We start from the raw sequence: 13,121 nt of genomic DNA on the forward strand, positions 1-13,121 counted from the left end.
AAATTAGGTGGGTATGGTAGCGCACACCTGTAGTCCCAGCTACTCAAGAGGGTGAGTTGGGAGGATTGCTTGAGCCCAGTAGTTTGAGACCGCAGCAAGCTATGATTGTACCACTTGCACTCCAGTGAGAACCTTGTCTCTAAACCATAAAATTAAAAAATAAAGTGGGTAAGTGCTCACTGGAAAGACTGTTAGGAAAGTGGAAAGATGACTTTTATGATTTTATACATACTAGAGTAAACTTATTTTCCTAAATAACATTTAAGATAGGTCAAATTAATGTATTTTAAAATATTTCCAATATTACAATATTTTCAGAAAAATAGATTTTTAAAATGTTAAAAATGCTTTTAAAATAATTTTTAAAATCTTTTAAAATGCTTTGTCATGAGAAAAATCCATTTTAAATATATATTTTTTTTGTTTGGAGACCGGAGGGCAGTGGTGTCATCATAGCTCACTGCACCCTCAACCTCTCAGGCTCAAATGTTCCTTCTACCTCTCAGGCTCAAATGTTCCTTCTACCTCAGCCTCAGCCTCTCGAGTAGCTGGGACCACAGACATGCACCACCCCACCTGGCTAATTTTTAATTTTTTTGTGGAGATGGGGTCTTACTGTGCTGCCCAGGCTGGTCCCAAACTCCTGGGCTCAAGCCCAGCTCCTCTTGCCTCAGCCTCCCAAGTGCTGAGATTACAGGCATGGCTGGCTGTTTTTAAATTATCTTATTTAATATTTCGTGTATAAAATGAAACAGTTGAAAGCTGTGTTTTTAAGAATTATACTCCACTGATTAAAGGAACAGTAGATAAAATTCAGGTCTCCTAGCCGCTTTGTCTTTTTTTTTTTTTTTTTTTTTTTAATTTTTGAGATGAAGTCTCACTCTGTTTCCCAGGCTGAAGTGCAGTGGCAAGATCTCGACTCACTGCAATCTCTGCCTCCCTGGGTTCAAGTGGTTCTCCTGCCTCAGCCTCCTGAGTAACTGGGATTACAGGTGTGTGCCACCACACCCAGCTAATTTTTGTATTTTTAGTAGAGACGGAATTTCACCATGTTGGCCAGGCTGGTCTCAAACTCCTGGGCTCAAACGATCTGCCTGTCTTGCCCTCCTAAAGTGCTGGAGTCTTGCTCTGTCACCCAGGTTGGAGTGCAGTGGTGTGGTCTTGGCTCGGTGCAACCTGCGTCTCCTGGGTTCAAGCGATTCTCATGCCTCAGCCTCCTGAGTAGCTGGGATTACAGGCGCACACCACCACACCCGGCTAATTTTTTTCGTATTTTTAGTAGCGATGAGGTTTTGCCAAGTTGGCCAGGTTGGTCTGAAACTCTTGGCCTCAGGTGATCCGCCCACCTGAGCCTCCCAAAGTGCTGGGATTACAGGTGTGAGCCACCGCGCCTGGCCCTCTTTGTCTTTTAAAGATAAGAAACTGTTATAGGTTATTGCTTTTACTTATAAATATTCTTGGAAGTATTGGCAATTTAGATTTTAAAAATTTACTGTTCAGTAGCTAAGTAAGCACACAGCTTTCATAATCATTTCTGTAGCATACTTATCCTAAAATTAATCAAATTACAATTTCTCTATATAGTAGATTATTCTTGCTTGAGTCTCTTCTCTCTGTCTCTCTCTCTCTCTCTCTCTTTTTTTTTTTTTTAAAAGAAATGGGTCTCACCCTGTTGCCCAGGCTGGAGTGCAGTGGTTATTCACAGACTCAAAGTGCACTGCATGATTGAACTGTTGGCCTCAAGTATCCTCCCACCCTCAGCCTCTTGGGTAGCTGGGACTACAGGCGCTCACCACCACACCCAGCTCTTCCTTAATAAATGTTTTCCTTAGCATGGTATTTTTAGTTAATAGTTCTTAGAATTCTTTTTAAAGATTTGCCTCCCTACCAAGACATGCATTAGTCGTCTAAGGTTGCCTGAAAAACATGTAAAAAGCTTGTAATATTGAAAAATACATAGTAATTCTAGCTGGTTGACTATCAGTTTTTCATTTAAGTTTTTAGCATTTGGTCTTGCTTTTAGATTCTCATGTCCTTTAATGGACATATTCTTCTCAGAATTATTAAATATTAGTGGTTTTCTAAGACGAAAATACTGTTTAGAGATTATCTTTTATGTATTTACATACTTTGTAACTCATCCTCAGTTATATAAAAAAATTGTGTCAGAAAAGAGGACATTCAAAAGAAAGAAAAGCACAAATATGGCTATGTGTGCATTCTCATGCAGAAGAAAATTTGTAGCATATGATTGTTTACATTAAAAAGTTTCTTTGAGAAAAGTAAATTCATGGAGGCTTAAAACTATGAGGGAAAAACCCAAATCTTAATGTTTCAACTAGTATCAAAAATCATATTTGATGTTTATAACAGGATATTAGAGTCACACTCTTGATTTGATCTTTTCGCTGAGGCAGTGTAATGGCACCATGTATTTGTTTCATTTTCCAACCCTGCTGGTCCTGAGTTACCTATATTCTTTCTAAATTATGCTTGCAAGCCAGTAAGCTCTTTTCTATATTCATCTCTTTTAGTACTTTATCAAGTATAGCTCTTCAAAACCAATTTACATTTTGACTTGATCTGTTTTTTAAGTTCGTTAGGTACATTTTCTGCCTTGCAGATTGTTTCTGGCAATGATTCCACAAAGTGTTTCTCCATTATATAGCATGGGTCATCATTTCCCAATCTCATAGTAGCTTCCTCATCATTTCTCTAGTGTCCTAGATTACTCCCCACCCACCATCCAGTCCCAAAGCAGAAGCCACATGTTTCAGGTTTTTGTTTTGGCAGCACCTCACTTTTGGTACTAATTTCTGTATTGGTTATTTTGCTGTAATGAAACCATCCCCAAAACTTAGTGGCTTAAAAATAGCAGTTATGTATTCTCATTCGCATAACTGGAGGTCAACTTGAGGTGGTGGAGGTGGGGAGTGGTTAGCCAGTTGATGCCATACTTTATGCTTTAAACTACAGATTAGGTAGAGATCTATTCTGTATTATTTCTCATTCTCCTTTGGCCAGTGGGCCAGTCTGGTCATATTCTTTTATTTATTTAAAAAATTTTTTTTTTTTTTAGAGATAGGGTCTTGCTCTGTTGTCCAGGCCAGAGTGCAGTGGTGCGATTATAGCTCACTGCAGCTTCATACTCCTGGGCTCAAGCAATTCTCCTGCCTCAGCCTCTCGAGTGTCTGGGACTATAGATGTGTGCCACCATGGCTTGCTGTTTTTTTAATTTTTTGTAGAGATAGGCTCTTGTTATGTTGCCAAACTGGCCTTGAACTCTGTACCTCAAGTGATCCTCTCAACTCTGCCTCTCCAGTAGCTGGGATTACAGTTGTGAGCTACCACATCTGGCTTTCAGTTTTTCCCTTTAAATAAGCAATAGCAATGGTCCGTTCCTGAGTGGATAGTTCTCAAAGTTATTATTAATAGTCTCTTATCTTGATTTTGTGGTTATTTTAAATATATACCCTTTTTACTAAAGCAAATGTCTTTAGTCTTCATAATTCTTCAACCAATAATTATTCCTATAAGATTAACCTTTTTTTTTTTTAAAGATGGAGTCTCACTCTGTCTCCCAGGCTGGAGTGCAGTGGCGTGATCTCGGCTCACTGCAACCTCCACCTCCCAGGTTCAGGCAGTTCTCCTGCCTCAGCCTTCTGAGTAGCTGGAACTATAGGCGCATGCCACCACACCCAGCTAATTTTTGTATTTTTCAGTAGAGATGGGGTTTCACCGTATTGCATGGGGTGGTGTCGAACTCCTGACCTCGTGATCTGCCTGCCTCGGCGTCCCAAAGTGCTGGGATTACAGGAATGAGCCACTGCGCCTGGCCAAGATTAACATTTTAATATAATTCAAGCAGAACAGAATGGTATTATAAATTAGAAAACCTTAAGGATTCCTGCTCATATATCCAAGTCCCTTCCCCAGAAGTAACAAGGTTGTTTTTTTTTTTTTAAACTTTGTTTTACTTCTGGTGGTTACTGTCATAATTCCAGAGATTTTTATACTGCCTCTGGGGCCTTGATTTATCAACTTTCAACAATGTCACTGCTCTTTCTTTCTTTTCTTTCTTTTTTCTTTTAGACAGAGTCTTGCTCTGTTGCCCAGACTGGGAATGCAGTGGCACAATCTTGGCTCACTTCAACTTCTGCCTCCCGGGTTCAAGCAATTCTCTTGCCTCAGCCTCCTGAGTAGCTGGAGGCAAGGTTTCACCATGTTGGCCAGGCTGGTTTCGAACTCCTGACCTCCAGTTATTCTCCCTCCTCAGCCTCCCAAAGTGCTGAGATTACAGGAATGAGCCACCATTCCCAGCCATTGTCACAGCTTTCTTAACAAGAACGATAAGTTTTTTTTGTTGTTGGTTTTTAAAATTTTTTTTCAGTTAAGTTTTTCTGTCAGTTATGTTAATTTTTATTTACTTTTTTTTTTTTTTTTTGAGACAGAGTCTTACTCTGTCGCCCATGCTGGAATGCAGTGGTGCGATCTTAGCTCACTGCAGCCTCCACATCCTAGATTCAAGCACCTCAGCCTCCCAAGTAGCTGGGTTTACAGGCACCTGCCACCGCGCTTGGCTAATTTTTTGTATTTTTAGGGAGATGGAGGCTTCACCATTTTGGCCTTGCTGGTCTCGAACTCTTGGCCTCAAGTGATCCACCCACCTTCCAAGTGCTGGAATTATAGATGTGAGCCACTGTGCCCAGCCTAAAAAAATTGTATTTCTATTAAAAGCATTTTTTAGACTAGTCACATGCAGTAGTGGAAAGGGGAAAGAGTAGAACAAGTTCTGTCTGCACTAACTGAACAGTCAATTGAGGTAACTCAACTACCTTCAGACTAGCCTCTGTCAGTTATGTTTGTAACTTGAATAACATGCTTAAATTTGTATTTCTTGTTCTATCAAGTTTAGACATTTTGTATCGACTCCATGTGTATAAGATAGAGAAATTCTTAGCTCTGTATTGCTTTTCACCTCTTTTCGACCATCTATTTTCCCACTTCTGTTAACTGTAACATTACTTTTACTATAATTTTAATTCACTATGTTCTGCTTATCCAGAAGAAATTCAAGAGGGCTTATACATATATAAAACAGGTTTTGAGCTGATTAATCATCATAGTTTAAAAAACTGGTTTTTAAAGATAAATTATTAAGATAAATGTGTGGAGAAAGAATAAGAAGAGTTTATTAGTTTACAATCTTATCCTCTTATGGGCAATTTGACCCTTCTGAATTTTATCTTGGTGTCCTTGGGAACTTTTATTTTCCAACCTGTATACTCAGCCATATCCGAATTTCATTAAGGTGTACTATTTTGCATATATTCTTGGTTCTAGGATGCCTTCAACTGTAAGACACATTGTTGCTTTAAAATAATGTTATTGGTTGGGAGGGGATTGCATTAAATGATTAGCCCCATTGAAAATTAATAAAATGAGAAACATATTTGTATTTAGTTTCTTATATAGAGGGGAAAATAGGCAAAAATAAAAATTGAGTCACCATTAATTCTTTTGTCCGCCTTTATTTTCTTTATCCAAAGAAAACTTTTTTTTCTTAAAGAAAAAAAAAAAAGAGCTGGGTACAGTGGCCCATGCCTGTAGTCCCAGCTGCTTTGGAGGCTGAGATAAGAGGATCCCTTGAGCCCAGGAGTTACGAGCCAGCCTGGGCAACATAGTGAGACCCTCTCTCTTTCTTTAAAAAAGAAAAAGAAAAAAATTGACCCTACTATTTTGGTAGCCTATCCCTTTCCAATAAACCTACTCTTCTACTTTAACTTACTCTTGTGGCTATATAATAATTCTATGTGTGAATGTACCTAACTCATTTAACTGGCCCCTCTATTTGCAGCCTTTCCTACTATAAACAGTGTTGTAAAGAACTTTTCTTATAGCTAAGTCTTTGCTCATGTCCATGATTTTTTTCCTTCTGATGAATTAGACTTTCTGGGCAAAATAGAGTATGAATTTTTGCATACTTCCTAATAAAAGCAAGTTAACATTTTTGGCCACTAGCCATCACTAAGATATAACTTTTTCTTCTTTTTTAGTGAACACTTGTCCTGCTCCTTCACCTTTTTCTTGCATGGAGACAGCAATGTTTGTACCAGTGTGGAAATTAACCAACATCAACCTGTATACCTTCTCAGTGAAGAGCATATCACCCTTGCTCAACAATCTAATAGCCCATTTCAAGGTAGATTATTTTATTATATTAGGTAATTGATCTTTTATTGAAAGATCCTTATTGAACTTCATAATTTTACATTTGGGGATTGATGGAATTCCCCCTGATCTTTAGCCTAAAGATGATTTTGATGTCATTTACTTTCTTCTCCCCCATTAGGGTGTTACTACATTTTTAAATACAGGTATTACCAAAAATTCTTGACCATGAATGGTGAGGTAGTTTAAAGTGTTCTTTTAGATAGCGTATTGGATTTATATGTGTTAATGTTTTCAAGGTTATCTTGTGTGTCAGGTCATATAAGCCATGTTTTGTTTGTTGTTTGTTTTTGTTTTTTGAGATGGAGTTTCGCTCTGTTGCCCAGGCTGGAGTGCAGTGGCATAATCTCTGTTCACTGCAACCTCTACTTTCCGGATTCAAGCAATTCTGCCTCAGCCTCCTAAGTAGCTGGGATTACAGGCTCATGCCACCATGCCTAGCTAATGTTTGTGTTTCTTAAGTAGAACTCGGTTTCATTGTGTGGGCCAGGCTGGTCTTGAACGCCTGACCTCAAGTGATCCACCTGCCTCGGCCTCCCAAAGTGCTGGGATTATAGGTGTGAGCCACCTTGCCTGGCCAAAGCCATTTGTAACATAGCTACAAACGGACTTTTGATACTATTTATACTATGAAAACAGTTGAATTCTAGAAGAAATATTTTATAAGATTGCTGAATTGCTTTTAAGGCTTGGCAGTGTGTTCTTATTTTAACTTTAAACCTAATATTTGCTTTTTAAAGTTTACATGGCAGTACATTATAAATATTTAGATTTATATATCTATATATCTATATTTATATATCTATATTGTTTTTCCTCAGATTGCTTTTTCTTATAAATATTCCCAACTTCTGTTAAAATTCTTAAGAGTTTGGGCAATTTTTTTTTTTTTTTTTGAGATGAAGTCTCCCTCTGTTGCCCAGGCTAGAGTGCAGTGGTGCCATTTTGGCTCACTGCAGCCTCTGCCTCCCCAGTTCAAGCAATTCTCCTGCCTCAGCTTCCTGAGTAGCTGGGATTGCAGGCGTGTGCCACCACACCCAGCTAATTTTTTTTGTATTTTATTAAGGACAGGGTTTCACCACGTTGACCAGGCTGGTCTTGAACTCCTGACCTCAGGTGATCTGCCCGCCTCAGCCTCCCAAAATGCTGGGATTACAGGCGTGAACCACTGCACCCAGCCTGGGCAGAAAAATTTTTAACAGTTTATATAATAAACTCAGTGTTGTACTTTATCTTCACAATAATGAAGTATAATAAATTGATTTTTCTCTGGAATGGTTATTATTGGTTTCCTTTTCTTTTTTATAATTGCACGATCACTTGCCACATTGTTCACTGTGTTCCTATTTGGTAAAACAGTCTTTAGTTACTTATTTGATGTCTGCTTTGGGTTTCTAGTTATCTTATGCCCATTTGGACTAAATGGCACTCTCACAGGACAGGCATTCAAGATGTCTGATTCAGCTACAAAAAAATTAATTGGTGAATGGAAACAGTTCTATCCTATCTCATGTTGCTTGAAGGAGATGTCTGAAGAAAAGCAGGAAGATATGGATTGGGAAGATGATTCTTTAGCTGCAGTAGAAGTTCTTGTTGGTATGTATGCTGAGTATTATTCCTAAGGGGAAAACGCATGATTGTATGTATTAGTTATATTTTGCTCAATAACAAGTCTAATAACTCAGTGGCTTTCAACACCAAAGATTTATTTCTTATTTCTTGCCCACATTACTTAAGGGCTGCATCTTAGCTGTGGTTTGGCTCCATGTATCTGCTCATTCTGTAACCTAGGTTAAATTAGTATCCCAGTAGCTAGGACATACTGTTCTTATGAGAACAGAAGAAATAATAGGGACTGAACCAAACCATGTAAGTGTACTCAAAGCTTCTGCTGGGATACAGTATATGTTGCATCTGCTCACATTGCATTAGACAAAACTAGTTAAATGGCCAAGCCAAAGTCATTGGGGCAGGGAAATAGAGTCTGTCTAGAGAGAAGCATGCTTAGAATGGGACAGTTAATTGTGAATTAATATTTGAAGGCTGAAAAGTTGACAGCCTGTGTTATGTGATGTTTTAATGTTTCGTAAAACTATCACTTCTGATAACTTAAGAGACAGAAAATGTAACTAAAGAATTTGTGAGTTTGCATGCTCTGCCTGCCAAAAGGGTCAGATTTTTTTTTTTTAATTTTTTTTTTTATTTTTTTGAGGCAGAGTCTTGCTCTGTTGCCCAGGTTGGAGTGCAATAGCGTGATCTTGGCTCACTGAAACCTCCTTCGCCTCCCAGGTTCAAGTGCTTCTCCTGCCTCAGCCTTGCTAGTAGCTGGGATTACAGGTGCACGCCACCATGCCCAGCTAATTTTTGTAATTTTAGTAGAGATGGGGTTTTGCCATGTTGGCCAGGCTGGTCTCAAATTCCTGACCTCAAGTGATCCACCTACCTTGGCCTCCCAGAGTGCTGGGATTACTGGCATGAGCCACTGCGCCCAGCCCAAAAGGGTCAGATTTTTTCAGATTGGCTATATTCTCTATGTCTTCTCATTCAGAGACCCAGGTTAACAAAGTACCGGTATCCGGGACATGTTAATCTCATAGTAGAAGACAGAAGTGGCCGGGCGCGGTGGCTCAAGCCTGTAATCCTGGCACTTTGGGAGGCCGAGACGGGCGGATCACGAGGTCAGGAGATCGAGACCATCCTGGCTAACACGGTGAAACCCCGTCTCTACTAAAAATACAAAAAATTAGCTGGGCGAGGTGGTGGGCGCCTGTGGTCTCAGCTACTCGGGAGGCTGAGGCAGGAGAATGGCATGAACCCGGGAGGCGGAGCTTGCAGTGAGCTGAGATCTGGCCACTGCACTCCAGCCTGGGCGACAGAGTAAGACTCCGTCTCAAAAAAAAAAAAAAAAGACAGAAGTGAGAGAAGCTGCACTGACCCTACAAGCACATTTAAAGCTCTGTTAGGATGTGGCTTATGTCACATGCTTACATTCCAGAGCAAGTCACATAGCCTGACAATGGAGTGAAGACATATACTCTACCTCGGAGAGGCATGAGAGGAGGCATGGAGAAAATATAATTTAGCAGATAATTGGAATTAGAATCTACCATATTGTATTTAAGGGAATCTAATGGTAATGTTATACATGAAGATCACCTCATTTCATCTTTTGTTTATTTTTTTTGAGATGGAATCTCGCTCTGTCGCTGCCCAGGCTGGAGTGCAGTGGTGCGATCTCTGCTCACTGCAACCTCTGCCTCCTGGGCTTAAGCAGTTCTCCTGCCTCACCCTCCCGAGTAGCTGGGATTACAGGTGCCCGTCACCATGCCCAGCTAAATTTTGTATTTTTAGTAGAGATGGGATTTAGCCATGTTGGCCAGGCTGCTCTTGAATTCCTGACCTCAAATGACCCACGCACCTCAGCCTTCCAGATTGCCAGGATTACAGGTGTGAGCCACCGCTCCTGGCCTGTTTTTTTTTTTTAATAAAAAGATTACCAGTGTTTACTTTTAATAAACACATTACCAGAGCAGTTGTGACAAAAACGGAAACAACACACACACACATTTTTTAGGCTTTTAAAATAGAGGCATATAGAAAAGTAAATAGAAAATGGTTTGTAATTCTAGTGTCCAGATTACCTTTGTTAAACTTAAAAAATAAAATTGAAAAAGTAATACACATTAAGTTGGTCAGAGATGCAAACAAAGGTTTAAAAAACACATTTCTAGAAATCTAAAAAATTAAAAGGAAAGCTGCCTTTTTCCAAATCTCTCTCAGCAAAGGTAACCACCACTGGCAGCTTGTTGTGGTTTGTTATGGTTTCTTCTAAAAAGAAAAAAAAGAGAGAAAAAAAATAAAATAAAAAAAAGAAAAACTTATGCCAAAGAAGCTTATATTTATAAAAATGTATTTTTATTTGTACAGGTGTGATACCTACTTTTCCATTATAGTACTTTTGAGTATGACTAATTCACTAGTCACAAAGGTAATTGGTTTTCCTGTCCCATTTTTGTTTTCCTTTCAGCTGGTGTCCGAATGATCTACCCAGCATGCTTTGTTCTAGTCCCTCAGTCAGACATTCCTACTCCTAGCCCTGTGGGATCTACTCACTGTTCATCTTCTTGCTTGGGTGTCCACCAAGTGCCTGCTTCCACAAGAGATCCTGCTATGTCTTCGGTTACGCTTACACCACCTACATCTCCTGAGGAAGTCCAAACAGGTATAGTAGTAATTTGTCTCATCAGCTCTGGTAATCTGTTACTTTGTGTACAGTAAGTACTTAAGAAATAATTTATTTTGAAATAGTTTCAAACCTCTTGAGAAGTTACAAGCATAGTACAAGTAATTTCCTTAGCCAGATTTCCAAACTGTTATTATTTACTCCTTCACCCTCTCTGTGTATATGTACATTCATTATCATTGGTCTTTTTCTGAACCATTTGAGAACAAGCTACAGATGTGATGTCCCATCACTCTTGTGTACTCAGTATATTTCCCAGAATTAAGGACACTCTCCTATACAACTATTACTCTATCCTCTTAGTCAGAAAATCAGCGTTGATACACTGCCATCCAGTTTGCATTCCCTGTTTTAGATATTTTGCTTTCTGTATTTAAAAGTAGCGTACTTTTATTTTTAAAGATTTGTGTGTTTATAATTAAAATGTACTCCAACAGAGCAGCCCATTGCTGTGTTCTAATTCTTAGCACTTAAGTCCTACAAAAATAAACCCAAGCTTTTATAGTAACTGTCAATACAGAACTAAAGCATTTTAGCTATTAAAAAGGGTTTAGTTACCAAGGTGCTTATTTTCAGCAAAATGCCCTGTCACTCAGAAGGACATACGCATATGCTAAAGTTCTGACCCATCGATTGATGCAACAGGTTTATATCCCTGCCCTCCCTCCATCTACCTTTAAAACAAAACATAGAAGAACTTTTTACAATGGAGGATAAACATACAGAAACACAGAAGAGCTTTTTACAATGGAGGGGAAATATGCTCATGCTCAGCTGACCTTACAAAAAAGACTGTCTGATTTCCAACTAAATGAGAATACCAGAGTGTTTGGCTAGAGTCCAGCAATCATTGACTGACCGAGGTCAGAGGCTGGCAGGGACAGAAGGGCCAGAGTGCTGCCGCTGTAGGGGCTCATTCTGGGCTCCAAACCCCACCTTGATGTGGAAGTCAGGCTCTGTGCAGCAGCTCCATAGTTGGTGTCCAGGGACCCTTCGCAGTACTCCTGAGTCCTTCCAGTCTACCTACCTCTGGCCAGCCCCCAACCTTGATGATGTCACTGGGCATCAGGGTAGTCTGGTTTGCTTATACAGCACACAGCCCACCTCCCTCCACACACCACCCTGTGCTGGCCCTGCCTGGCTCCTGAGAACCCCGCTCTTGGCACTGAGAGTGCTAGGTTACAGAGATGTACTTGACTGCCACATTTGCCTAATGAAATCTGATTCCAAAAAGTAGCATGCTTTTTGTCTCAAAATATAAATAATTTTACCAGATAGCTGGAGCAGCTTGTATCACAAATTAATAAAAAACCCAAATAATGTTACTTTAAACCTACCTTTATTCTCCTACAGCCTGTTTTTTTGTTTTGTTTTCAGTTGATCCTCAGTCTGCCCAGAAGTGGGTCAAATTTTCTTCAGTATCTGATGGCTTCAACTCCGATAGTACTAGCCACCATGGTGGGAAAATACCCAGAAAATTAGCAAATCATGTGGTGGATAGAGTTTGGCAAGAATGCAATATGAACAGAGCACAGAACAAGTGTGTATTTTCATTTATAAGTTCAAAAATTGCATGTTGATAATTATTTATAATTAGAAGATATCTAAAGTATAAACCATCATTTGTTTGATTTTTCTTTAACTCATAACGTTGATCTTTAAAGTTAATTCTAATGCTACATTGAGGTTTAATGGAAAATTTTATGAATTCTAAAGAATTTTGTAACTTTAAATCTTAGGAGGAAGTATTCTGCTTCATCAGGTGGTCTGTGCGAAGAAGCGACAGCTGCTAAAGTGGCATCCTGGGACTTTGTTGAAGCCACACAAAGAACAAATTGCAGTTGTTTGAGGTAGATTATTTCCCGATCAATTGATGCCTATGTGTGATAGTTTCTCATGCCACTAAATGCTTATGCCCACTTTATTTGAGATAGCTTACACATGACGTTAGGATTTTCTTCAAAAGAAAATTCATGAAAAAGATTTCAGGAATTTGAAGCTGATTATAGAAATACATGTAGATATAATCCTTCAGTTCATTCACTGTTACCAGAGATGGACTCTAAAAGTTTTGTTTCCTAGTGGCTAAATAAAAGACGATTTTATATGGGGCCATGGTATATATAGCATCTATAAGACATAAAAGGCATATAAGTCTCTTGAGAAAAGCATTGCTTCCTCAATGGCACTGCCTGAGAAATTTCTCCCAAAAGTTGTTTCTTTTTTAGAAAATAAAGAGACAGGGTCTTGGTTTGTTGCCCAGGCTGAAGTAATCATGGCTCACTGCAGCCTCAAACTCCTGCCCTCAGGCGATCCTCCTGCCCCAGCCTCCCAAGTAGCTAGGATTACAGGCATGTACCACCACACCTGGCTAATTAAAAGAAAAAAAAAAATTGTGGAGAGGGGATCTTGGTATGTTGTCCAGACTGGTTTCGAACTCCTAGCCTCAAACAGTCCTCCCCTTGGTTTTCCAAAGTGCTAGGATTACAGGTGTGAGTCACCATACCTGGCCTACAATCTTTTTTTTTTTTTTTTTTTTTGAGATGGAGTCTTGCTCTGTCTCCTGGGCTGGAGTGCAGTAACGCGATCTCGGCTCACTGCAAGCTCCACCTCCCGGGTTCACGCCATTCTCCTACTTCAGCCTCCA

At 39.5% G+C, this 13,121-nt stretch overlaps 1 protein-coding gene across 1 annotated transcript in view; it reads left to right on the forward strand.

Moving 5' to 3' along the window:
• MED13 (mediator complex subunit 13) overlaps window positions 1-13,121 on the forward strand; it is a 127,377-nt gene that overhangs the window by 24,805 nt on the left and 89,451 nt on the right. The window contains exons 4-8 of the mRNA XM_033183742.1: window positions 6,057-6,202; window positions 7,630-7,827; window positions 10,259-10,453; window positions 11,852-12,014; window positions 12,214-12,324. Of these exons, the coding sequence (XP_033039633.1) occupies window positions 6,057-6,202; window positions 7,630-7,827; window positions 10,259-10,453; window positions 11,852-12,014; window positions 12,214-12,324 (813 nt within the window). The remainder of the gene's footprint in view (window positions 1-6,056; window positions 6,203-7,629; window positions 7,828-10,258; window positions 10,454-11,851; window positions 12,015-12,213; window positions 12,325-13,121) is intronic.

This window comes from Trachypithecus francoisi, unplaced genomic scaffold (assembly GCF_009764315.1).
Source record: "Trachypithecus francoisi isolate TF-2019V2 unplaced genomic scaffold, Tfra_2.0 Lachesis_group20, whole genome shotgun sequence".
Lineage (NCBI taxonomy): Eukaryota > Metazoa > Chordata > Mammalia > Primates > Cercopithecidae > Trachypithecus > Trachypithecus francoisi.